This window comes from Myxine glutinosa, chromosome 4 (genome assembly GCF_964187855.1).
Source record: "Myxine glutinosa chromosome 4, kmMyxGlut1.1, whole genome shotgun sequence".
Classification (NCBI taxonomy): Eukaryota; Metazoa; Chordata; class Myxini; order Myxiniformes; family Myxinidae; genus Myxine; species Myxine glutinosa.
The window spans coordinates 73391440-73419425 of NC_136264.1; the positions used below are offsets into that span (position 1 = coordinate 73391440).

A 27986-nucleotide genomic window follows, 5' to 3' on the forward strand; every position below is an offset into this window, starting at 1 on the left:
AGGAAGGAGCTAGATTTAAAATTTATGCTTAAAACGTCATAACTCCAAAACCATGTGACGCTTGATGTCATGCTCGTTGACTTTTTTGTTCGTCATGGGTATGCGTCAGCTGCCTGCAAAGTTTGGAATCCATCTGTTCAGTCGTTTTGGAGAAAATTGGATTTTAGTGGTTTTTCAGGCTTTTTACTCCAAACAATATGGCGACCGAACCACGTGACCTATGTCATCATTATAAATTTATTTCTGCATCAATTTTTTTTTTTTTTTTTTTTTTTTTTTTTTTTGTATACAAGATCGAGGCTCGTGAAAGAGCGAACATTAATCACACAGAAAGACAAACAGACACATAAAACAAATAACATCGGGAGCGGTAGACAAGATGGGGAGAGAGGGGGAAGGACACAAACACAACATTTGAGAGCAGGGACCGAGAGACATGGAGACATCGAGAGATCTGTGGGAGGGAGAGGGCTTTGGGGGGGGAGGCATGTGAAGGGGGGGAGGCATGTGAAGGGGGGGGGGGATGGGAGAGGTATAAACATATGGACACTGCCAGGATTTCCAGGAAAGAAGTTGGAATTTCAAACAAGGTGGATCTGGGGTGAATTAGTGGGGGTAGAAAAGATCAAGGTTATGGATGGGGGAAGATAAGAGATGGTGGTGAACAGCTGTTTTAAAGACCTGGAGGGAGGAGAGGGATTGAAGGGAGTGTGGGAGTTTGTTCCACAGGCGGGAGAAAAGAGGAATGAAAGAGTGAAGGTGAGCAGAGAGCCGAGATTTCGGCAGTTTAACCATCAGAGGGTTGCTGGCAGATCTTGTGCGACCTGTAGGAATATTTGGGGGACAGAGCACAGAGAGAGCTGGGGGAGCAAGGCCGGAGAGGAGTCGGTAGAAGACAGAAACGCCACCTACCTCCCTGCGGTGAGTGAGTGAAAGGCCCTCAGAGATAGCTTCATCGCGGGAGATTCCAATGATTTTGAAAGCTTTGGATTCAACAGCGTGAAGCCGAGCCAGGTGTGAGGCAGGAGCACCAGCCCATAGGGGAGAACAGTATTCCATTGAGCTGCGGATGAAAGCCTTGTATGTGGTGAGGAGCTCAGGTGTGCCGAGGAAGGACTTCGCACGACGGAGGATGCCCAGTCGGCGACTGGCTTTGGAGGCCAGCTTGGAAATGTGGTTTTCCCAAGAAAGATCATGGCAGATAGTGAGACCCAAAAGCTTGAGTGACAGAACTTCTTGGAGAGGATTGTTGAGAAAGTAGATGGGAGGGTTGTCCAGTCGATCTTTTCGGAGAGATTTTATAGATCGGAGAGATCGGAATTTATACCGAGAAGATGCTCAATAAATTTCATCCTGATAGGATAAAGTTTTTTACTTGTCAAATTATGACGTCATAACAGCGGCATCTATGACGTCATCATTCACATATTTTATTCTGCATGGAGAGTTCTTTGCAATGAGACCTGTCTCAATTATTTCTGTGCAGCAGTTTTTGAGATATAGAAGTGCAAACTTTTTTGTTTTTTCCAAGATGGCGCCCATACCACGTGACTTGTGACGTCATAATATTCACCAAAAATATTCTACAGGAGGAGGCCCTCCTAGGGTAAAAAAATTCATGTCAATCGGACCAACGGTTGCCGAGAAAATGAATTTTTAAAATGCTGACACGCACACACTTTACTTTACTGAAATGCAGACACGCACGTACGTACCCGAATGCTTAACCCTGCATTTCGCTTCGCGAGCGCAGGGTAACTAGAATGGCACTCGGTAGAGAGCATTCCTTCGCCTGGCTGGCCATATCACTCAATGGTGAAGAATCACTTGAAAATTACATAATTCTCATATCCGAAAACATATTCAGATCTTCACCAAAATCTAATCTATTTGTCCTTGTCAGACACCCAACCTGCCCACCACATTTCGTTCGAATCCATTCACAACTTTTTGAGATATTTTGTTCACAAACAAACAAACAAACGGACAAACAGACAGGGGTGAAAACATAACCTCCATCCATCTTTGGTGGTTGAGGTAACTGGAACGACACTCGGTAGAGAGCATACCTCCGCCTGGCTGAACAGTTTATGTTTTGTATCCCAATGATAGGCCAGATCTGGAGTCAGATCGGAACCAAAATCGAATCCGTTTGTTCTTATCACCTAACCAACTCAACCGCCAAGTTTTGTCATAACTCGTCCACAAATTTTTGAAACTATGCTATATATCGTTTTAGCCCAATCTCTCAATGGTGAAGAATCACTTGGAAACTTTAAAATATATATAGTATCCGGATTTGGATCTTCACCAAAATCTCATCAATTCCTCCTTGGCACACACCCAATCTGTCCATAAAGTTTATTCCGAATCCGTCCACAATGTATTGAAACATCATGCACTTCATAACTTGTGATCTGCTTCTACATTCACGATTCGTGTATTTGCGGGTTACAGAAACCTGCTCTCTCTTTTGCACAGATTCATCCCATCTCTTCAATTATATATCTTACCCCTCTTCCTGCTCTTGGTAAACTCTGAATCCTGTGGCGAGGCAGTTTCTTTAAACCAATTGCATTCTCCTCCTCAAACGCAAATCCAACTGAAGACAACCTCATATCATTCCACAAAGCTCGCAACAAGTGTTGTCTACTCGCTGAAGAGCCAGAAAACAACATCTGTCCAATCTCAAGAATGAGCTTTCAAACTTGTCTCCCTCCTCTAAAACTTATTGGTGCCATGTCAAGGCTTGCACCCTCTGCCATCTCCATACTTTGTCCCCCTCAGGTATCTGCAGGACGCATGCGGAGCCCCCATTAAGTGAAACTGCCTAAGTCCAGAAGTACTGCTCACCTCCACTCATTTATTCCTCTTTTTCCTCGCCCGTGGAACCTTCTTCCATACTCTTTTCAATCTTCAATCAAGGTCTTCAAGATAGCTGTTCACCACCACCTCCTATCATCGTCTATCCAAAATCATGATCTTTTCGACACCTGTTAACCCCGACACCTGTTAGGTTTCATTGAAATTGTGTGCATAGTTTCAGAGAAAAGAGGAAATACCTACTTTCGGGGGGCAACCCCTTCCCACCCCCCTGTAGACCCCTTTAGGGCCCGATTTTTTTTTAGGCTGTGATCAAACTTTCGTACAACACGGGATATTAAGGTTGTGGTAAAGTTTCACCAGAATTGTATGTGTAGTTTCTGAGAAGAAAGCAAACCCCCCCCCCCCTTGCCCCCGCATCCTCTTAAGGCCCGATTTTCTTAATGCCGTGAACAAACTTTAGTTATAACATAACAAATATAATTTGTGCCAAATCGGGTCACAATCCCATCAGCGGTTTCAGAGAAGAAGTTGAAAGTGTTTCCAGACTGACGACACGCCATCACACAAACTCCCCCGAACTTCGTTCGAGATGAGCTAAAAAGGGGGAATTCAAACCTGATACACAAACACAACATATTTCCCAGTCCACTGATAAGAGAGGAATGATAAATCTATCTAAACAAAATACTACTGAAATATCTAAACTTAAGGGTTCCTTTATGTGTTGGATGTAACTCCCCAGGCTCTTCCAAAACCACAACCGCACATCCGCAAACTTGGTGGATTAGTTTGGTTGGTGATAAGAACAAGCCAATGACATTTTGTTTCAGGTACAGATCCACATCCGGCCTATCAGTGAGATACATATAAACTGTTCAGCCTGGCGGAGGTATGCGCTCCACCGAGTGTCATTCTAGTTTGCATTGTGCTGTCAATGTTTTGTATGGTTGATGGTTCGGATTATTTAGTGCAAGTCCTCTCCCTTTCAATGTACCTTTTTTAGGTTGAGCTTTATTCATCATTTTTTTCCACCTCATCTTGTTTTTTCACTTCTCAGTTGAACAACAAGGAGGAGCGTATCCAGGCTCAAGATTTGGATCTGCAGTTCGGGGAACAACAAAGTCAATATCTGATAAACAGAGTCGAGGAACGAGACATGCAGATTGCTATCCGAGAGCAAAATGCCATTAAGTCAGAAAAAAGTCAAGTACACAAGAATTACATCCTTCAAACTCAGGTGGGTCTTTCAGAGGAATGAGATGCCTTTCACTGAAAACAATTTAAACCTCTTTATCCACAGATACTTGTAAGAGGCAAAGCTCAACAAATGTGTGATATCTTGTGGTAAGGTAATTGATTACAGAACATCATTTGGTGAGATTGCAAACTTCAAACCTGCGATATACTCGCAGATATGTACTGCATAATTATGTACTGCATACAAACATGTTATATGTGACATGTAGAGTGGTACATATTTTGTGCGCGCACACACACACACACACACACACACACACACACACACACACACACACACCAATTACATAAGCATCCAATAAGCAGATACCTATGTAATATGGCGTGTCTGACATGTAAAATGACATGTCTGATGAACCAACAATACAGATACCTATGCAATATGACATGTCTGACATGTAATATGACATGTCTGATGAACCAACAAATTCAAAATCTGATTTGAAAAAGGTGCAGTTTGTGAATCTGCTTTTGTGGTAGATTATGGCCAACTGTGTCAAACGCAGCACTGTTGAACATTCATCTCCTTGTACCCCATAATGATAATGATCACCTCAACTCCTCTTTTGCAATCATGCTTTCTTCACTCACCAGGTGGTTGAATTTAATAAGCGTTGTCAGCAACTTGAAGAACAAAACAAACACCTGAAGGACAAAGTGACAGAGCAATGCAAACTGAGCAACATTGGAATGGCACAAAGACTTAGCAGGGTACAAGAAAGAGGCGACAAACAACACACCATCATCAACATGCCGGCAACATTGAGCACTGTACGAGTGAGGAGCGACAAACACGACACCATCGTATTGGGTGGCTTTGTGAGTACTTTTTGAAAATAAGACGTAAAAAATAATATATTATATATATATATATAGATACGTATATGTATATACTGAACATCAAAATAAACTAATCAAATCTTTAGGACACTCATTGAAATCCTCCACGCAAAAATGAAAAATATTTGAACACAGAGGTAAAGATCAGCTATCTTTACTAAACACATGTCGATAAACAAGAGGTTGCCTCAATCACAAAAAACAAAAAGCATGAACATCACAAGGTGTGGTGCAACAAAAGTCACAGCACTACAACACAAAGGCACGCACCTGAATACAGTCAAAACAAAATGACACAGGAATGGACACAACACTCCTAACAGTCAAGGACAAAATGACAGCAGTCCTCAATATCGTGTGTGTCCTCCCTGAGCTGTGATGCAGGCTGTACACCTCCGACGCATGCTCTGTACCATGCGTCTGATGCGGTCCTGGGGAAGTCTGTCCCACTCCTCCTGCAAGCCTTGAATGAGCATTTGCCGATAGACAGCCGTTAATAGACAGCCGTTGATCTCCTCGATGCAAGATGTCGATTGCAGGCTGTGGGCAACCAAGACGTTGAGCAATTGTTCGCTGGCTTACACCTGCCTTAAGCATCCAAATTGCCCATAAACGTTGTTCAGATAAAATCAGGCGTGGCATCTGAATTTCTTGTTGTTTTCCCTGTCAGAAGCCTATTGAGTGACTATAGACAGCAGTAAATGAATGTCTAACCACGAGAACTGAAGGATTTCATTATGAGGGTCATTATTTAAAGGGAAAGATCCCGATACAGAATCACTCAAGCATGCCATTGTTGATCAACCAGGTGATTGAAGTGAAGTTCCTGTTACATAATCAGCCATTACAATTGAAGAAACGTGTTTGTAAAGCTGCACATTTCAAAAAATGAAAGGGATAAGTTTATTTTGATGTTCAGTTTATAAATACATATATTATAATATATATTTCGAATGGTGAATTTAATAAGACAAACCACAACTGTGTTGACAAATGGCAAAATGGTTTTAAAGAACAACCAAAGAAATTCTCTATTTTGTTCATCAGGTTCATCTTGTCATGTGTTAATATTTTGAAACTTTTTCCATCTGTAGGATGATGCACTCAAAATTTGAGGGCAGCATATTTCCTTGGGGATGGCGTGTGCGCCTCCGCATTCATAAGGTATTATTTATTTATTTATTTCCTCCCCAATACAACCATCTGTAAAGCTGTTATAGATGTGTATTTTCTTAATTACGGTACTTCTGCCAACAACGGAAGTAGTTTTTCAAAAAGTAGAGTTTAGTTTGTTTGTTAGAAAGTAGAGTAAAAAAGTAGGGCACAAAAAAAAAGTCGTGTAAAAACTTTTTTTTCTGTGTTATTTGTTTAATGAGGTTCTCTTTTTCTACTTTTTATCATCACTGCATATGTCCGAAGGCTCGTAATAGAGGACACACACACACACACACACACACACACACACACACACACACACACACACACACACACACACACACGAAGATTCACAAAACAATTAGATAAGAGATTTATGTAGCCAACAGCCCCATAATTACTAACACGGATTTATTTACTGTGTGGGGGTGATTAGTAATTACGAAAATTGTTAACCCGGTTGGAAAGAGTTTGTAAACATCGCGATAGCACATTGTCATTTAGCACAAAGTAACGTAAAACGTACCACAGTTCTTTAAGTGACGTCTCATGCTCTCACAAGTCTGTTGTATTGTAATTTATATACAACGAAATGGGGGGAGGGGGTGGGGGAGAATGTCATTTGGCACCTCATCCATGTCCCGTCGCCCCACCATCACTACGCCTTTGTGTTTACTCTAACCAGTAACCACCCAATCTGGGCCACAACTCCATGAGTTGCTGAATGTGCTGTGTGTGTGCTCACCATCCCGAGCACACAACTAATTGTAATGTTAAAACATTGAATGACCTTATTGGTGAATTAAACATCTCATAGACGAGACGGATCTCTGAGAAATGTGAATGTCAGGTGCATTTTTGGATAAAAGTTGGGAACCTTACTTTTTAACATAATTAGGGTATGCTGAATTCGACTAACCCGGTTCCCAAGCCGAAGTATGAGTTTTTGACCTTCTAATTAGCATAAACAAAATGGCCGCCAAATTGCCATTTTTGGACAATTTATTTGCACAAGCATTTATACAGTGCGTATAAAAAAAAAGGTAATCCAAATTCAAGGAGTTATTATGCAAAGGTTATTTATTTTGACAATTTACATGTGGTTTACTAATTAAGAGGAGATCCTCAGCTTTCCATTGATACAGCTTATCATCTGGACTGGTCTCCCATCTCTACCGCCTCTGACATCAACTCATCCTGGGAATTCTTCCAAAGTAAATTGCTCAATCTCATGCACAGATTTATCCCATCTCGTCTTCAGTTGTCATACCCTTCCTCCCATCCATCGTACACGGAATCTTGTGGTGAGGCTGTTGCCCAGAAACAACATGCCTTCGTCTCCTGGAAAGCAAATCCAACGGAAGGAAATCTCATTTCCTTTCACAAAGCCCGAAACAAGTGTGTGTCCACCCTCAGGAGAGCCAGGAAACAATATCTCTCCGTTCTCAAGACCGAACTCTCTTATCTGCCTCCCTCTTCCAAATCCTGGTGGCGTCTGGTCAAATCTGTTTCTGGTGTTTGTTCCCTCTCCATCCCCTCCCTCACCTCAAACGGATACACAGCTGACTCCGCACGTGAAAAAGCTGAATGCCTCAACTCTGTGTTTGCCTCTAAATCTTGTGTCCCAAACCCATCCCTCTCTGTACCCACCGTACCCAGTCATACCCAGCTGCTCCTGGACTCCGTGTCCTTTCCTCCTGACAAGGTGGAAACGTTTCTGTCAACCCTCGACTCTGATTCTGCAACTGGACCTGACGGCATCAGCCCACAGGTCCTAAAATCATGTTTTTCCGCTCTTTCACTCCCTCTCTCTGTTCTCTTCACCCTCTCTTTTGCTCAAGGTCATCTGCCATCTGCTTGGAAATCAGCCAACATCACCACCTTGCACAAAAAAGGTGCAAAAACAGATCCTAGCAACTACAGACCAATCAGCCTTCTCCCAATTATCAGCAAAGTCATGGAATCCATCATTGCTCCGGATACGAAATCTTTCCTCTTCTCCAATGGCTTGATCTCTGATCATCAATTTGGTTTCAGACCAGGTCATTCACTCTGGGCGTGCTGCTTCTGCTTTCTAAACAATGGATGGAGGTCCTCAATGCCAAACAGGAAATTAGAGCTGTCTCCCTTGACATATCACGTGCCTTCGATATGGTCTGGCACCCCACTCTGCTCACCCAACTCTCCTCCTTTGGTATCCATGGAAATCTCCATGCATGGCTGGCGGACGTCCTCTCTAGTCATAGTCAACGTGTGGCCCTGAATGGGTTTCTCTCATCTCCTCTTCCTGTTCAGGCTGGAGTTCCCCAAGGCAGTGTTCTGGGCCCTGTGCTTTTTCTGGTCTTCATCAATGATCTCTCTGACTCTCTTGAAAATCCTCTCTATCTCTTTGCTGATGACTCTACTCTGTGTCGCTCCATACCTCATCCCTCAGATCGGCAGTCTGCAGCCTCCTCACTCTCTGCAGACCTGAACAAAACCACAGACTGGGCAAACAAGTGGAACATGTCTTTCAATCCTGACAAATCTCACACTCTTACGATGTCTCTCCGAAAAGACCGACTGGACAACCCTCCCATCCACTTTCTGAATAATCCTCTCCAATAAGTTCTGTCACTCAAGCTTTTGGGTCTCACTATCTGCCATGATCTTTCCTGGGAAAACCACATTTCAAATCTGGCCTCCAAAGCCAGTCGCCGACTGGGCATCCTCCATCGTGCGAAGTCCTTCCTTGGCACACATGAGATCCTCACCACATACAAGGCTTTCATCCGCAGCTCAATGGAATACTGCTCTCCCCTCTGGGCTGGTGCTCCTGACTCACACCTAGCTCGTCTTCACGCTGTTGAAACCAAAGCGTTCAGAATCATTGGAATCTCCCGCGATGAAGCTAACTCCGAGGGCCTTTCACTCACTCACCGCAGGCAGGTTGGTGGTCTTTCCGTCTACGACCGACTCCTCTCCGGCATTGCCCCCCCCAGCTCTCTCTGGGCTCTGTCCCCCAAATATTCCTACAGGTCACACAAGATCTGCCTGCAACCCTCTTTTGGTTAAACTGCCAAAATCAAGACTCTCTGCTCACCTTCACTCCTAAATTTCTCTTTTCTCCTGCCTCTGGAACAAACTCCCTCACTCTCTTCAATCCCACTCCTCCCTCCAGGTCTTTAAAACAGCTGTTCACCACCATCTCTTATCTTCCCCCATCCAAAACCTTGATCTTTTCTACCCCTGCTAATTTCACCCCAAATACACTTTTTTGAAATACCAACTTCTTTCCTGGAAGTCCTTGGTGTCCTTGTGTTTTATACTTCTCCCCCCCCCCCCTTCCCACGCATCCCCCCCCCCCAAGCCCTCTCCCTCCCACACATCTCCTGATGTCCCTGCTCTCAAATGTTGTGTTTGTGTGCTTCCCCTTCTCTCCCCATCTTGTCTACCGCTCCCTCTTTTTATATATTTTGTTTGTCTGTTTGATTTGTTTGTGTGATAAATGTTAGCTCTTTCACGAGCCTCGATTCTGTATACAAAAAAAACAACAAAAAAAAAAAAACGCCTTCCATGCATCATTGCTGTCACACATGACCGAGTAAATGTTCATTGAAAATGTCATGTTCAAATCGCATTTTTGCAAGTTTGGCTAATCGATGCAAGTCAGGATAATTGGTGCAAAATGAACATCAGATGTGAACTTTTCTCAGGAATGATTGGCCTTTATGCACCCACACCTTCAACATGTCCACCTCCCCTTTCAACACAAAGCTCATAGCGGCGGAGCATACCCTGAACTGCTCGTCTCACCATAGCCGGGTCATTGCGCAAGGCATCCATTTCATGTCGAATATGGCCCTGCAATTCGTCAAGATCACGGGGAGGAGTTACGAACACCTTGTTCTTTGAATGTCCCCAAAGGAAATAATCACATGGTGCGAGGTCAGGTGAATTTGGTGGCCATTCCACTGCATGGTTGAGGGCGATGACTCGGTCTCCAAAGAGTTCCCTCAGTTGATCTCGGACAGCGATAAGACGATGTGCTGGGGCGCCGTCTTGGGCCCACCAGAGATATCTGAAGACACCACGAACCTGTCGCTCAAAGTTCTCCTCCAGCTGTGTTAAAACTTAGTCATTGATCATCTGCAGATACCTGTTACCATTGACATTCCTTTGAAAGAAAAATGGTCCGATCACCTAACCACTTCCACAAAGTCCCAACCAAACAGTCCACTTTTGTCGATTCATGTTGGTGTCAAAATTAAATTCTGGGGGTTGTCCTGTCGGTGCATATTCAAGAACATTATGGGTATTGACCTTGCCGTCCATGGCGAAAGCAGCTTCGTCGCCAATAACAAGATACCGCAGGAAATTGACATCTGCTTCGCAACGTGCTATCAACCATCCGGCAAGCACCAGCCTCCTGGCAAAATCCCCTGGCGTAGGTTGATGCCGGATGTGAATCCGATATGGATGTTGGTGGAGGTCCAGTCTTGTGATTCGGTTGAATGTTGTTGAAGGCAATCCTGTCCCATTTCGTCTTGCACTGGTATCCCTAGGATGCTCCAAAACGTGCTGCCTTACTGCTGCAATGTTCATTTCCGATCGCCCAGTGCGCCTCCTACCAGCTTTTCTCCTCGTTGCGGTTGAGGCTAGTGCCATGCTCTTGGTATTTTCTAACATTCGCCCAGATGGTTTTGGCTGCTGGAGGCTCTCGTTCTGGGAAACGTTCCCTGAACGTATCAAGAGTTTGCTGCAAACTTCCAGTTTGGTGAAAGGTTGTAACCACGAAGGTCCGCTGTTCAGTCGTAAGTTGAACCATCTTTTGAATGACTCAGACTGTCTCTAAACCCATACACTGTAGGCCCATCTTAAATACCCATCTTAAACAAAGGATGACGCAACCGACGATTACCAGACCAGCTTAAAAATTTTACATAATCAACTTGGCAGTCGACAAGTAATGTGTCCATTTCAAACTGTCTTGCACCGATTAGCCAAACTTGTCAAAATGCAATTTGAACGTCATTTTCAATGAACATCTACTCGGTCATGTGTGACAGCAATGATGCATGAAAGGCATCAATGGAAAGCTGAGGATCTCCTCATAATTGTTAACCACATGTAAATTGTCAAACTAAATAACCGTTGCATATTAACCCCTTGAATTTGGATTACCTTTTTTTTGATACGTACTGTATATCATATGTAGCTAGCTCTTTTACTTTAACTTTACAACTTTTATCCCAAAGTGCACCTTGAAGCTTATGCATGGCCTTTTTTCATAAACCCGTCTTGTCTATATTATGGTTGGCGACATATTGAAAGAGACATTCAATCTGATAATGAAATTGGACACTATAAAATGGGAAATGGTTTTAATAAGACAATGTTTCATACAACCATTTATTCTAAAATTAAGTATACATGGCCATGAAGCACAAACATTCAGGAATGTCACACATGTTGTTTTGCCAAACTACATCAAATTCATACAAGGGGTCTGATCATCACTCTGTTGCTGCCAGGCACACATTGATGTGCACCTCAATTCTGAATAGCGACATTTGCAGCATCGAGTCTTGCATTGCTTCTGGCATGCACAACAAATCATCTCGAGGCAACTTTCTGGGATTGGACTCAGTGACATCAGAATAGGCTCTAGTCCTGAATCAGCACGTTTCCATCCCATTTCCACAGGTGCAGGAAGGTCAGGTATGGCACAATGAGCATTTCTCCATACCATGGCTTGATAGTGTACTTGCATCAAATAGAAATGAAGAGCATCACCTGTCGGTGACATTGCTTCTGGTTTACCAGTCTTGGAGAACAACATATGTCGTGCTGAATCAACAGAGGTTGCTCTGTGCACATTATGCATTCTGCAGATGAACGCTTCTGCAGATTTGATTGTCTCCTCTGTGAGTTCACCAATACCCAAGTTCTTCAGCAGTTTATTCAAAACTCAAAAATAACAACTCAAAATTCGGCTTGGGAACCGGGTTAATCTAATTCAGCATACCCTAGTTATGTTAAAAAGTGAGCTTCCCAACTCTTACCCAAAAATGCACCGAGAAGCTCATACATGGCCTTTTTCCATAAATCTGTCTAGTCTATAAACTTCGAGGGCTGAGTATAAATATGTTGAACTACTTTTTTAGGACAAATGCACAGTTTTTTAGGAGTCGGAAATGCTGCTAAAGTCAATTAAAAATTTGAAATGGAGTTCAGGTGAAAAGATTCTCAAGTTTATCGCATGTTAGATGTAAAACATGTGCGGAAATTAAATAAAGGCACAAACACTGGCATTTATGAGCATTGTGATGTATACAGGAATACAGTGAATCGTAGTTATGAACTTCAGCGATATTGCAATTCATAGATATGAAGCTTTATTGTACAGAAACGGACATGTTCTGAGGCAAGGCATTTTTTAGCTGTGCGGAAAAAATGGTGGATTTGAGACCCTGAGCTAAGCAAGCCGAACACAGGTTGGCCAAAAATAAGACTGTTTCTAGTTTTAGTGTAAATTATCTTCAAAAAGGGGTGTTTAAACACATCCAAACACCCATTTTTCATTCATGCACTACCATGGAGTTCGACAAGAATGCAATCAAAGTTTGGGGCCACTAGGTTTCATGGTTTTGGAGTTATGGAGGAGACACACACACTGACAGACTGATGAACACACACTCTCTTTTATTATTACAGATCTGTTACCTCTGCCACCGAAGGTGGGTGGAGGTTAAATGCTCATCCCTGTGTGGTTGTCTGTTTGGTTGTGAACAGGATATTTCAAAACGTTTGATGAATTCGAGTGAAACTTGGTGGACAAATTTGGTTTGTGACAAGAACCAATAGATTAGATTTTTGTGAAGATTCAAATCTGCATTAAGAGCCTTCATCATGACATCATAAATCAACAAGTGGAGCGCTTGATCCGTCCGGTGTATGTATGTATGTATACTGAACAGCAAAAGAAACGTCAGTCAGAATCAATATTTTGGAGTCTTTATTTTCAAGTCATGATCAACACGAATTGAGATTTCGGATCAACATGAAACATTGCAGGTATGGTCACCACAGTTCAAACAATAATGTGAAATGTTCTGAATAAGAAAAACAGAAGACCAGGTGAGAACACGGGAGGTCAAAATCAGTATCTTGTGTGACCTCGGTGAGCGTTGATGACAGCCATACATCGTCTGTACATGGAGGAGATTAATCGGTTGATGAAGGCATTTGTCACTTGGGCCCACACTCTGAGAAACACCTGACTGAGTTGAGCTGCAGTTGTCGGCCTTGGTCGAACGTCATTCAGTCTTCTTTGACCCTCGTCCCACAAGTGCTCTATCGGGTTTATATCGGGGTTGGGCGCAGGCCAGTGCATGGTTTGGATGCCATTCTGTTGCGGAAGTCCCTTGTTGCTCTGGCAGTGTGGGCACGGGCGTTGTCCTGCTGGAAGACATGATTTCCGTGACGTCCAAAATGTGGCACAACGTGAGGTCTGAGGACTTGATCGATGTTGCGAGCAGCTGTGACACCATTGCCTCTTCCTGGACTAATATTCTGGAACACCACAGGACCGACTTTGTGATTGAGAGCAATAGCATCCCATACCATGATGTTTGGACCACCCCACGAGTCTCTTTCCATCACACAGTCATCTGAGTAGCGTTCCCCACGTCTACGCCAAACTCTCACTCTGCCATCTGCCGTGGAAACACAGTATCGGCTTTCGGCTGAGAAAAGAACGGTTCTCCACTGCTGGTAACGCCAATTTTGATGCTGTGTGGCCCACTGTAGTCGGTCACGGCAGTGTCGAACGGTAAGAATGGGGCCACGATACGGCCTGTGACAACGGACATCCCTGTTCTTCAAACGTCGACGGACTGTATCACCACTAATGTGTCTCTGGTGGGTTCCAACTGTTTGTCTTGCAGTTTCTGTAGCCCTGGTAAAGCGATCTTGGATGTGATGACGCACAATATGTCAATCCTCTCATGGTGTTGTTACCCTCGGTCTGCCACTGCGTGGGCGGTCATCGGTGCTGTTGGAGGCCTAGTATCATTCCTGCAACCTGTAGATGGATCTCACGTTGACATGGAAAGCATTGACAACCATTCGTGCAGTCTGTCCAGGATGCAATCTTCCAATAGCCTGGTCTCTCTGAATCCTCGTAAATCTGGGCATGGCGCTGGCATCGAAACACGAATGATGAACACATGTTTTGGGGTGCCTTTTATAGGGAAAGTCACAAGGAGACGCACGTGCATTTTGATTTCCATGGGAATCATGCACGACTTTGTACCAGTCATTTTTTTGCCCGGGTTTTGGTGACCTGTTTTTATCCACGTGTGCACCACTGTCGGTAGTTAGGATTAAATTTAGATACAGACGAATGTAAATAATGAGATATCTAAACGAAATGCATTGATATTTCTATGGGAAATGTTAAGGAATTGTTTTTATGAAGTGACGTTTCTATTGCTGTTCAGTGTATGTACGAGCTGAGGATCTCGTATGTCCCTCACAAACATCCACCAGAGCTGAGGATCTGGTAACATGCGACGGACAAACAAGCGTATTATTCTATAGATAATGAAGGGGCAGTCCTGGAGCATGGAATACAGGAGGAGGATCTAGGAGAGGTAGAAGATTGAGGGGGAAGCAGTAAGCAGACAGGCAGCTATATGTAAAGCTAATGGTATTTCAAGTTGTATTTGCTGAGGAATATATCACAAACAGAGGTAGGGTTGGCACTGTGCAGGAATTTAGTGAGGCTTTACCTGGAATATTGTGCAAAGTTTTGGTCACCACATCTGAGGAAGGACGTGGCTGCCATAGAGAATGTCCAGTGTGGGGCTACGAGTTTGATTCCAGGTTGTTCAAAGCTATGAGGGTGGCTGAAGGAGACAGGACTTTATACATCAGAAAGGAGTTTATTAATATGGATATCTATGAGAGATGTTATTGGGAATGAAGCATTTTTTGATAAAATAAGTGCAGATATGTTTTGTTTTCTGTTTTTTTTCAACAGAATCTTTCCAACTAAAATCGCCATTTTTCATCCGATTGACTTGAAAATTGAACAGCATTTGCACATTGAGTCATTAATTGGAAAACAAACATTTTGAGGTCAAAGGTCAACTCGTGGTCAAACTTCCAAAATCATACATTTTCATCTTAAAACCCATCAATTTTCATACGATTGACTTGAAACTTGTACAGCATTTGCACATTGAGTCAATAAATATTTTTGTGGTCAAAAGGTCAAAGGTCAGCTCTAGGTCAAACTTAACTTCCAAAACCATCAATTTTCATCTGAAACCCTGTCAATTTTCATCCGATTGACTTGAAAATTTAACAGCATTTGCATAGTGCCTCACTGAATTGGGAAATAAACTATTTTAAGGTCAAAAGTCAAAGGTCAACTCGAGGTCAAACTTCTAAAATCATCAATTTTCATCTGAAAAAGTCACTTTTCATCCTATTGACCCTAGCGTTGATCAAGATTATCAATTTTAATGTTGATTAAATGGACAATTTGCTGGATTAATGGCAACCTTTTTGGGACAATAGGGGGGGGTGGATTTTGCAAGTATTGTGCTCTGCATGATGTCTTCTTGTTTGTTTGTGAACAAGATATCTCAAAAAGTAGTGGACGGATTCGGACGAGATTCGGTAGAGAGGTTGTGCGTGCGAGAAGGACTAATCGATTCAAAATTGGTCAAGATCTGAATATGGATTTGGATATGAGAATTATTTAATTTTTTAAGTGATTCTTCACCATTGAGAGATAGGGCTAAAACCAACATATAGCAGGATATCTCAAAAACTTATGGATGGATTTGGATGAAACTTGGTGGAGAGGTTGGGTGTGTGACAAGGAAGAATCGATTCAAAATTGGCGAACATCCAGCTTGTATAATTTTAAAGTGACTTCACCATTGCCAAAAACGATACATAGCAGAATACCTCAAAAAGTTGTGGATGGATGATTTTGATTAAATGCGATTCTGTATTGTGATTTTCTGGTCTACTCTGGGATACAAAACGTAAACTGTTCACCTGGCGGAGGTTTGCTCTCTGCTGAGTGCCGTTATAGTTTTGAAATGTTCCCAGATTGAATCAACATCACCTTTTCTGGCAGTATCTGGAAAACCAACCATGTAAGCCTGCTGTGAGATTGTATCAGCGAGATGCAATGCTGCGAGATTTCAACGTGTGAGGTGCCATGCTGCGAGATTTCAACGTGTGAGGTGCCACGCTGCGAGATTTCAACGTGTGAGGTGCCACGCTGCGAGATTTCAACGTGTGAGGTGCCATGCTGCGAGATTTCAACGTGTGAGTTGCCATGCTGCGAGATGCCAAGGTGCGCGATTCTTTGCATTCAGAGCTAGTAAACCTGATAATTTAACATTCCATTTAATTTAAACCATTTCAATTTTCCATTTTTAAACCATCCATTTTCTGACAGCTGTTAAACCTGATCTTCAATCCTTGATAAATGACTTTCCCATCTGTTGCTCTTCCTCTGCTCTTTTCCAGATCGTTTTCTGAAGCCACCTGCCTGCATCATCCTGCTTTTACACACATCTCCTGAATTTGACCCGGTTTCTCCCTCCCAAATATCTCACAGTCTTTCCCTACTTGCAATGCTCTTCCTCTGCTCTTTTCGAGATATTTATCTGAAGCTGCATGCCTGCATCATGGCGGCTTTTAGAGCAACATCTCCTCAATGTGACCCCTTCTCTTCCCTCCCAAATATCTCACAGCCTTTCCCTACTTGTAATGCTCTTCCTCTGCTCTTTTCGAGATATTTATCTGAAGCTGCATGCCTGCATCATGGCGGCTTTCAGAGCAATATCTCCTCAATGTGACCCCTTCTCTTCCCTCCCAAATATCTCACAGCCTTTCCCTACTTGTAATGCTCTTCCTCTGCTCTTTTCGAGATATTTATCTGAAGCTGCATGCCTGCATCATGGTGGCTTTTAGAGCAACATCTCCTCAATGTGACCCCTTCTCTTCCCTCCCAAATATCTCACAGCCTTTCCTTACTTGCAATGCTCTTCCTCTGCTCTTTTCGAGATATTTATCTAAAGCTGCATGCCTGCATCATGGCGGCTTTTAGAGCAATATCTCCTCAATGTGACCCCTTCTCTTCCCTCCCAAATATCTCACAGTCTTTCCCTATTTGTAGTGCTCTTCCTCTGCTCTTTTTTAGATACTAGCGTGACTCGGCGTGCGGACATCGTTTCAGAGGGGATTGGCATCTTTTACCATTTCGGTGTCTTTTGGGTCTTCATGGTGTTTTGGGTCCTCAGGGCCATTTGGGTCTTCAGGATCTGCTGGGCCTTTAAGGGTATTTTGGGTCTTTGAGGTGTTTTTGAGTCTTCAGGGTCTTTTGGGTCTTTGGTGTCTTCAGAGGCTTTTGGGTATGCGGGGTCTTCAGGGGCTTTTTGGGCCTTCAGGGTCTTTTGGGTCTTTTGGGTGTTTTGGGGTGTTTTTGGTATTTGGGGTGTTTTGGGTCTTCGGGGTGTTTTGGGTCTTCAGGGTGTTTTGGGTCTTCGGGGTGTTTTGGGTCTTCGGGGTGTTTTGGGTCTTTGGGGTGTTTTGGGTCGTCGGGGTGTTTTGGGTCTTTGGGGTATTTTGGGTTTTTGGGTATTCAGGGTCTTTTTGAGCCTCAGGGCCCTGAAGGGTATTTTGGGTCTTTGGGGTGTTTTGGGTCTTCAGGGTATGTTGGGTCTTTGGGGGTCTTGGTGGTCTGAAGGGTCTTGGGGGAATTAAAGGGTCGTCAAAGGTCTGAGAGGTCTCAGCAGTCTTAACGCAATTAAGAGGGTTAAGTAAGAGGGTTAAGTAAGAGGGTGGTAATTTAATTTGAAGACGAAGAAGACGTTTTCGTCGCATGTAAACATACATACATACATACATACATACATACATACATACATACATACATACATAGCGAACCATATACATTTGCTCTGTTATAATAAGATTTATCTGAAACCGCCTGCCTGCATCATGGCGGCCTTGAGATAAATATCTCTTCTGCCGACTCCTCTCTCTGCAACAAGCCGAGCTCTGAAACAAGCCTCGACAAAAATACAAAAAAAACATTCAATACAAAAAATATGTATCATCACCCCACCTAATTTAAAACACCTCACCACCAAGTAATTCAAAACACCTCACCACCAAGTAATTCAAAACACCTCACCACCACATAATTAAAAACACCTCACCACCAAGTAATTTAAAACACTTCACCACCACGTAATTCAAAACACTTCACTACCATGTAATTCAAAACACCTCACCACCACGTAATTCAAAACACCTCACCACCATGTAATTCAAAACACCTCACCACCACGTAATTCAAAACACCTCACCACCACGTAATTCAAAACACCTCACCAACACGTAATTCAAAACACCTCACCACCACGTAATTCAAAACACCTCACCACCACGTAATTCAAAACACCTCACCCCCACGTAATTCAAAACACTTCACCACCACGTAATTCAAAACACCTCACCAACACGTAATTCAAAACACCTCACCACCACGTAATTCAAAACACCTCACCACCACGTAATTCAAAACACTTCACCACCACGTAATTCAAAACATCTCACCATCACGTGATTCAAAACACTTCACCACCACGTAATTCAAAACACCTCACCCCCACGTAATTCAAAACACTTCACCACCACGTAATTCAAAACACCTCACCACCACGTAATTCAAAACACCTCACCACCACGTAATTCAAAACAACTCACCACAATGTAATTCAAAACACCTCACCACCACAAAATTCAAAACATCTCACCAACACGTGATTCAAAACACTTCACCACCAAGTAATTTAAAACACCTCACCCCCACCTCATTTAAAACACCTCACCACCAACTAATTCAAAACACCTCACCACCAACTAATTCAAAACACCTCACCACCACATAAGTTAAAACACGTCACCACCATGTAATTCAAAACACCTCACCACTACGTAATTCAAAACACCTCACCACCACATCATTTAAAACACCTCACCCCCCCACCAAATTTAAAACACCACACCACCAAGTAATTTAAGACACCTCACCACCACGTGATTCAAAACTACCGCCACGTTATTAAAAACACTTCACAACCACGGATACAAAAGTTTGAGGGAGGAGTTAAGTGAAAACACAAAAACACAGACACTGCCCAGATATGTCGATATATAGATAAATGACTGCACCCGAGTTGCTGTTTTGTCATGGTTTCCACCAATCATAATTCAAGCAATTATTTTGCACAAATGTATTTGTAATATACGTGATATTACATTTTATAAACAATTAAAGTTTTATTATTTATTTTTTTTCAAAAATAATTAAAACAAAAAAATCAAATACAATACCCTTAGGACATACACACGGGAGAGATATGTGCATACCAGAAGTTTGGTACGATTTCAAAAAAGTTTGAAGTAGTTCAGTGACGAGACAAGACAACACAACACAGGACAGACTGCACAGATATATATATATATATATACAGACTTGGCATTTAATATGGAATATATTTTTTTTCTTGACTTGGGTTTACTTTCTGAACTCAGTATATCAATCTGGTGAGTTTCTTTTACCCTTCGGTGATGTCTTTGTTGAAAGAACCATGTCACTGTCTTTCGCAGCAAGAAGTCAATAACAGGATTATATCACAGGTGGCGTGACAAAATGTAAGGACAGGTACATTTGACGATTGGCTTCACAATCGGGTATATAAGGGTTGTTGCGTTCTGTATTAGTGGAAAACATCTGCTGCACGTCTACAAAAGTTATTGCTGCTTCCTCTGGAGATGGTCCGTCAACTTGACAATGCTGTTTGTCATGGAGTGGTGGCTTTACGAAATTCTGGCATGAAACAGCGTGCTATTGCTCGGCAGTATGGCATCACTCCAGGTCAGGTGTCAAAGATCCTGAAACGAAATGCTCAGAGGGGTGTCCCTTCTCCAATACCGAGGCCAGGACGTCCACACAGAACCACAAGGAGAGATGATCGCCAGCTGCACCGGTTAGTCTGCAATGGCCGTACCAAGTCAGCTAATCGGCTTAGGGCTGAGTGGCAGCAACTGACAAATGTGCCTGTATCCAGAAGGCTAGTCAACCAACGACTGGTTCAAGCAGGCTATCGTGCCAGGCGTCCCCTGATAAAGCCACGCCTGACCAGACAACACAGCCAGCGCCGATTGCAGTGGGCCAGAGAGCACCGTCACAGACTATTGTCACTGCATGGCAAGCGATTCCTGTCCAAACCTTGGCAAATCTCGTGAACAGCATGCCTCGACATGTACGTGCTCTCCTGAATGCTCTTGGGGGGTTACACGAAGTACTGAACTGTAATTTTACTGTCTGTAATCCCAGTCATAATTTAGCTTTTGTTGTTGTTGAAAATTTTTTTGGCTAATGTGCAAAACAGAGATATTTCTGGAAAACGTACAGAAGTTTAACACAGTACTGTCCGTGAATTGAGTTCGATATCAGTTTACATCACTTTCAAGGATCAATTTATTTGCTTCGAAATGTCAAATGTGGTTTTTGTTTCTTTTAAAGGTCACATTAACAAAATCGAGAATAATTTCAACATAATTCCAATGAACTTTTGGTTCTAAGTCATCTTGAAAAGTAAGTTCACCCCCACAAAAAAAATATTCCATATTAAATGCCGTCTGTATGTATATATATGGTAATAATAATAATATTAATAATAGTAGTAATCATGAAATACAAAAAATAAAAAATACTAAAATACTAAACATATGGATACATAATAATCGTCATAATAATAATAAAATACCAAAAAAAAAGAAGATAATAAATACAAAAAAATTAAATAAAAGAGAAAATACAAAAAAAACATAAGTAAATACAATAAAGATATCTATAATAATAATAGTAACAACAATGGAATACAAAAAAGATAATAAAACACTAAAAAGATGTACACATAATAATAGTAATAATAAAATACCAATTTTTTTTTTTTTAAGATAATAAACACAAAAAAAATTAAATACAAATATATATATATATATAATTATAATAATAGTAATACTCATCGTAATAAATAAAAATAAAAAGGAAGGTGAAATACAAAAAATATATATATATAAATAAATACAAAAAAATACATATATATATATATATATATATATATATATATATATATATATATATATATATATATATATATATTATAATAATAATAATAGTAATAATGATGAAATACAAAAAGAAGAAGATAATGTCGTGTGATTTCCCTCGGTGAAGACCGGAAAATCACGGATAGCAAATCGAGTGTTAATGAAGGCGTTCAATTCAATAGCTGTTTTTCTCTCAGCGATTCGTCGAATGCGCTGCATTTATTTTCGTTCTCTGTTTCGTCCCAGTCGTTCACCCCATACCTCCTTGTTTAATATCTCCACTCAAAAAAAAAAAACCCCCAAAAAATATTTCCTTCCCAGATCTTATTCGTTTATTTGTTGTTCTTTTTTGTTCGTTCGTTCTTCGTTCGCGATCACGCGATCACGTGGTTAGAAATGTATAATCTCTCCCCTGAACAACTATTTTCTCTCATATATTACAACACCCTTTTCTTCTTTTCCTACAAAAGGATGCTTTCGTCTTGCTCACCAAATCTATTCATTCCAAAAAATATATATAATACCATCTCTTACAGTTCCTCCTTTCTACATTCCCTAAACTATCCAGAACTCCACCCCTCCTTCAGTGTCCTCAAACGTATTTTTGACTCGAAGGTCTCAAACTCATTTTGCAAAAAATGTTCGTTTCCCATGAATCGTACACTTTTCAAAATCCAATCTCACCCCTCCCCTCCAAATCCTCCCCATCACCCATCCCTTTCAAATCTCCCCCCTTGCCCCTTGCCTCCCCTCCCTCCTAAACTCCCCCCACACCCCTCCCCTCCGAGACTCTCCCTCGCTCCTCCCCTCCTAGACTCCCCTCTCACCCCTCCTCCTCAAAGCATCCTCCCTGCTTCTTCCCCCTTCCAACTTTCACCTTCATCTCCCCCAACCTTCTGCCTCGCTCTTCCCCCTCCTCAAATAACACCTCACTGTGCCTCACCCAATCTCCATCAAACCTTTTGTCCGCCCCATTCTTCCCTTTCTCCAAGCTATTCTGAAATCTCTGAAATCTCTGACACACCTTCAACAGCTCTCCCTACCTCTTCCTCCTCTTCCACATCTTACCCTACCCCTCCCCCCCCCCTGTTCTGGACCTGATGCTCCCCCTTCCTCTTCATTAACGGTATGGACCTCAAACATCCGGGGCCTTCGCTCAAACTTGACTGATCTCTCCATACAGGTTGCTTCTGACAAACCAGATGTGATCTGCTTAACAGAAACTTTCCTCCTTCATGATGTCTCTGATGCCTTGGTATCTCTCCCAGGTGACTCCCTCCTCCGGTATGATAGACCTGAGCCTCGTCCTGGAGGTGGGGTTGCTATCTTTATAAAAACGCTCTTCCTCACTCGCCCTCCACTGCCCTCTCTCCACCTCACCCCCAGGAATACCTTTGGCTACGGCTTCCCCTTCGCTCCCACCTTTTGTTCATATGTGTGTTGTACCGTCCACCAAACAGCGATGACTCCATCTACATCTCGCTGTCTGATAATATGGACCAACTTCTATCTACCCATCCCAACTCTCTCTTCCTCATATGTGGTGATTTCAATTGTCACCATGCCAGTTGGCTGGGTGTGGGTACCTCTCTCACCAGCCATGGCTCTTCAGCAAAGGACTTCTGCGACTCACTGGGACTGACACAATCAGTCAATTTCCCGACCCGGATCTCAGTCAACGGAGCATCTTCTCTTCTGGATTTGGTTATGACAAACTTCCCTGAAAATGTCTGCTGCTCTTCTTCTGCTCCAATCGGCTCATCTGATCATGTGCTTGTCAAAGTGGACATCTCTCTGACCATTCTCAGAGAGCCTCGTCAGCGTCGACGAGTCTGGCATTTCACTCAGGCCAACTGGCACAGTCTTCAAGCAGCCATCAATCATCTGGACTGGTCTCCCATCTCTACCGCCTCTAACATCAACTCATCCTGGGAATTCTTTCAAAGTAAATTGCTCTCTCTCATGCACAGATTTATCCCATCTCGTCTTCAGTTGTCATACCCTTCTAGACACAGGGCCATAGGGTGGATATCTATTTATTTTTTTGATTTCATGACCTGAACCTAGGGATTTGGCAAGAAGGGTGTGGGATGAAGCCTTATGACCTCCAAAACATCTTGTTTTTTTTCACAAGCGATATCGTGGTACGTTACCGAGAACCGCTGCCCCAAAACACCAGTATACACCAATTGTATGTTACATTTGAAATACCCATTTACACAGTAAAAAAACAACACAAACTATATGATGTCATGTTCACATTGGTCTTGGCAGCAATATTTATTAATTCAGACCCCCAAAAGTAGTAAAAATGTTGTTTTAACGACTTGGTAAAATAACATGCTGTGATGCATTTATCAGAAAGTCATGTTTTTGGACCTTAAAACCTGCATAATTTAAAATCTTTGTACAATATTTGTGATTGGTGTTGCTACTACGATCCATGGTGGTTTACCAATGCTATTTTGAAACTGTTAATAGGTCCAATAAGTGTGTAAGGGGTGATATTTTAACCCATCAAAGACAATTACGCGGCGTACAAGCGAACCAGTGCGCATTGACGTCATGATAAACTCGAGATGGGCTGAACTCTAGCCACAATTTGTCTCTTCGGCTTGGTCATGTTGAAACTTGTCCAAAACATCATACATATAGTGCAGTTATTTCATCCTCTTCAGCATCAGAGTCTTCCTCATCTTCAGATCTGGAGTCTTTATCATCATTCTTATCATCAAAGTCAACATGGCCAGTTATGTTTGAGCAGTCATTCCTGCCGCACTTGCACAAATCTGTGCACGGAATGTTATTCTGTAGGCAAGTGCATGTAGTTTCGTTGCTGCATCGTGTCTTCTTGCAGCTTTCAGTGCAGTTAGCAAGCTCCATCATGCTGTCTGGTGCAGGTGGAAGTGTCATCCAGTCTATGGCAAGTTCCTCTGCCATCAGGGTCGGGAATGTCAGGGATGGGCTGCAGGCTCCTCTTGTAAATTCCTGAAATATTGAAGTGATCAATAACATTAAGAATGGAGATATACATATTTCCAAAACAACATCAGAGGTATATCATTAACACTAATAGCAGTACAATCATATTATTGGGAAATTCTGTGTAGAGAAACATGCGAAATCCAAAACATCCTGCTCTGACTAAGTGTGGAGCAAAAAAATCTCTGGATCATCTACATGTCATGTTATCTTAACCACTCAACTGTACAGATAGTTACTTCAATTACTCTTTCAAAGAGACCTGTTAATTTTGAACATTTACAAAACATTGTTGTGACATTCAATATTTTGTTTTCAATTCAATAAACTTTCCAAATAATCATCTTCATTAACACATGCTGCACCATATACTAGTACTCCTGTCCAAACATAAATTACAGGTGACGTTCAATATTCAAAGAAACAACCAATTAACTTACCAGCTTGGTAATTGGCTCTCTTGATGTGCTGTCTCAGGGCATCTTGGTTGGGAGGCATTGTGATCTCAGACGTTCTAGCAAGACGAAACATGTTGTACCTGGCCTCATTCACAGTAGTGATATTGTGCTGTCCATATAACTTGCAGACAAATGTCCAGTGCTTCCATCATGTCTGGATGTATGTCAAACCGTTCTCCAAGGTCCTTCAAGGCACCGCACAGCTCTGGATTCTTTAGTATGATGTTTAAGGCCTTCTTTTTGCCTTTGCCATAGAAGGCGCTTACACTATCACAGCCAGTAAAACAGTGTAGGCCTATCAAAGCTTGGCTGACATCTTCCCCAATGCTATCGTAGATTGCTTTGAAGTCAATTGTCCTAAGGTTGACTCCCTTTCCTGTGTGGAAATATAGATGTGCAGAGATTTGGGGTACTAAGGCTATGCCGATTATGAACACATCTGTATCCGGACTAACGATGATGACGTCATTGCTTGTGTGTGCTGCATGCGCGGCATGGAGGAACATCCGTGTGTCCGCCTCTTCATGCATCGAATTTAGTGATGGCTCTTCTTTCACTTCAACTACCTGATCTGGAGTGCTGCTTCCTGTGAAGATATGGCATTTGGTTCCATGTGCCAAGAACACTAATTCCTCTGAGGTATGCTGTCTTGACCTTACTCCACGTCTCAAACAAGTATTCGATTAGCGACTCCTTGTTGTCACCGTTGGAGAGGAACTTCTTCCATTGTTGAGGAAGGGACTGGCCATATATTCGCATCACTTGAGACCCTCTGGCTGCTCTCTTCTCTCGCTCGGCGTTCTTAATCGATACCTTTCGATAAGTATCGGTTACGAAATGGATCTCACTGGACTTGTTGCCCTCTGCTCCCTTGACAAGGCGCTTCAGTATTTCGTGGGCCAGATTGAGAAATGTCCTTTCCTCGGTGAGTTTGTTGATATTCAATTTCTGTATCATTGCCATACCATCCATTACATACATGCCTCCTACTGGAATATCAACCACAGGTTTCTCTGCCTGACTTTCAAGTGCATGAAGTAGGTTGGCTTTGTTGGTCTCGACGAGGCAGCCTTGCACACTTGCCAAAGGAAGAGGTAGTGGGCCAAGAGAATAGGACATTAACTCTTGAAGATCAATTTTCCGGAACTGCCCGATGACAACAAGCCTTGCTAAGAGATTTCTGTCAGCCTTCAAAGACACATCCTTTCCACGAATTTTCTTTTTCACAGCCTTAGACATGTTGGTGAATGTCTTAAGTTTCAGTTTCTTCATTGAGCCAAACAGGTCGACTGTCTCCGTCTGAAGTCGTTCTTTACATAGGGTGGTGAACTCTGTTTCTCCTCTTTCATATGCTGTGTTTAGATCTTCCTGAACTTCTCTCGTAGCCACCACACCAGATGTAACATGAACCAAGTCCTCTCCATCATATTCAAATGGATTAATCATGCTGTTTGTCATCTCGATTATTTTGTCAACATCAGCTTTGTCACGTAGCATGCGACTTTGTAGTAGATCGGAGCGTGTTGAGCTGTGCTCTTCATATCTGGACTTCCCTGCCATAACCTCGCATTCCCGTGCAATTGACCCCCTCGCGTGGTGTGACCAAATCCATCGGTTAACTGTCCCCTTGCTGGTAGTGAAACCGGTCATGCCCCCCTTGGTCTTGGAATCCCTGTTTGCTGTCTGCTCAATGGTCTGGTCGCAGGCGATTTGGGCAAAAGCTTTGTCGCTTCTCTGGGTAGCGAATTCACCCTCCATAAATTTCTGATGAATGGCGGGATGGGTCTGCTGAACATCTGACATTTCCAGCCAGTATACTGGAAGGTATCTGCTATAATCTATCTATAATTCCAGTAATCTCTGTACGTCTGTACGTCTGTACGTTTGTCTGTGACCGCTGTTTCTCGACAACTACCGGTCCGATATACTTGAAACTTGCCAGGTATATTGCTGGGGACCCGAGGATGTGCCTTTTCAAGGTTTGAAATTAATCGGACAAGTACTTACCGAGCTATGGCGATTTAGCCGTTCGCCGTTCGCTTTGCCGTTGCGAATGGACCAAACCATTCATGTAAATAGAGGGGGGGGGGGGGGGTTCTGTGGTCGTTCGCTTTGGCTTTGCGAATGGACCAAACCATTCATGTAAATAGAGGGGGGGGGTTCTGTGGTCGTTCGCTTTGGCTTTGCGAATGGACCAAACCATTCATGTAAATAGAGGGGGGGGGGGGGGGGGTTCTGTGGTCGTTGCGAATGGACCAAACCATTCACATCGAATCATCGAATCACATTGAATGGACCAAACCGTTCGCTTTGGACCAAACCATTGCATGTAAATAGAGGGGGGGGGGGTTCTGTGGTCGTTGCGAATGGACCAAACCATTTCATGTAAATAGAGGGGGGGGGGGATATAATTTTAGATATATATATAGTACGGGCATTGGCAAGGAACGGGCACCCACGTACGGGCAATGCCCTAGTTAATGTAATCATAGGCAAATATCCATGGAAGCATACATCGTATGCTGGCGAGGCGAACATCCCAGTTGGCTTCTCGTGTCCCTCTAATGAATAGCAAGAGAAGCTCCACAGTCTCAATGTATGAACTCCAGAAGCGAAATGTTGGTTTGGTGTCACTTGCTTCTAAGAATTTGTCAAAGGAGGTTTTGAAGTCTTTGAACTTGTCGCTGTTGAGAATGACATGGTAGTTTGGATGTGGGAAAGCTTCAGCTAAGTTTGACAAAAGTTGCTTCACTCTACCCGCCTCATGTTCTGGAATAGATTCAAAATATGCATCCAGGAGCATCTGCTGCATCGCGTCTGACATCAGCTTATGGGCTCGAACTGCCCTGTTGTAATGCTTGCCGCTGAACACTCCATTCACAGACCCCACTGCAACAATCTCTGACTCAACCAGGATGTCTTGGAGACCACCATCTCGAAATCTCTTTCCAATACAGCCAAGAAAGGACATTGCAGTGTGGAATGCCCCAAGTCGAATTACCAGTCTCTTCATGAACTGTGCATTCTTCCATCTAATGAGCTGTGCCTTGCAATAGATGGCTTGGTCAACGACAATGACGACTGCTTCCAACTGTAACTTGTCGGCGATCTGAACACTTCTCTGCAGTATTGTTAGTACCGTATTCATTTCAGTCGGAGTGGCATCAATGACAGGGAGATACCCTATCACGCACGCTCTTTGGTGGAACTTCAACACAAGACAGTAGTTGGTTGAATCCTGTCCAAGATGGCAGAGTCCCGTCAATGTTG

At 42.8% G+C, this 27986-nt stretch overlaps 2 protein-coding genes across 2 annotated transcripts in view; both read right to left on the minus strand.

Annotated features, from left to right (window-relative positions):
* LOC137424777 (uncharacterized) overlaps positions 1–27986 on the minus strand; it is a 675237-nt gene that overhangs the window by 119027 nt on the left and 528224 nt on the right. The gene's annotated exons all lie outside the window — the stretch shown is intronic.
* On the minus strand, positions 23527–26548 carry LOC144891733 (uncharacterized). Its single transcript, XM_078775953.1, has 2 exons — positions 24699–26548; positions 23527–24264 (listed from the first exon to the last, which is right to left on the minus strand). Exon 1 carries the CDS (start codon positions 26517–26519, stop codon positions 25275–25277), a length of 1245 nt encoding a protein of 414 aa, XP_078632079.1. The 5' UTR covers positions 26520–26548; the 3' UTR covers positions 23527–24264; positions 24699–25274.

Excerpts from the sequence above, each read along its gene's own strand:
- LOC144891733 (XM_078775953.1), bottom strand. The coding sequence starts at position 26,519 with ATGTCAGATGTTCAGCAGACCCATCCCGCCATTCATCAGAAATTTATG.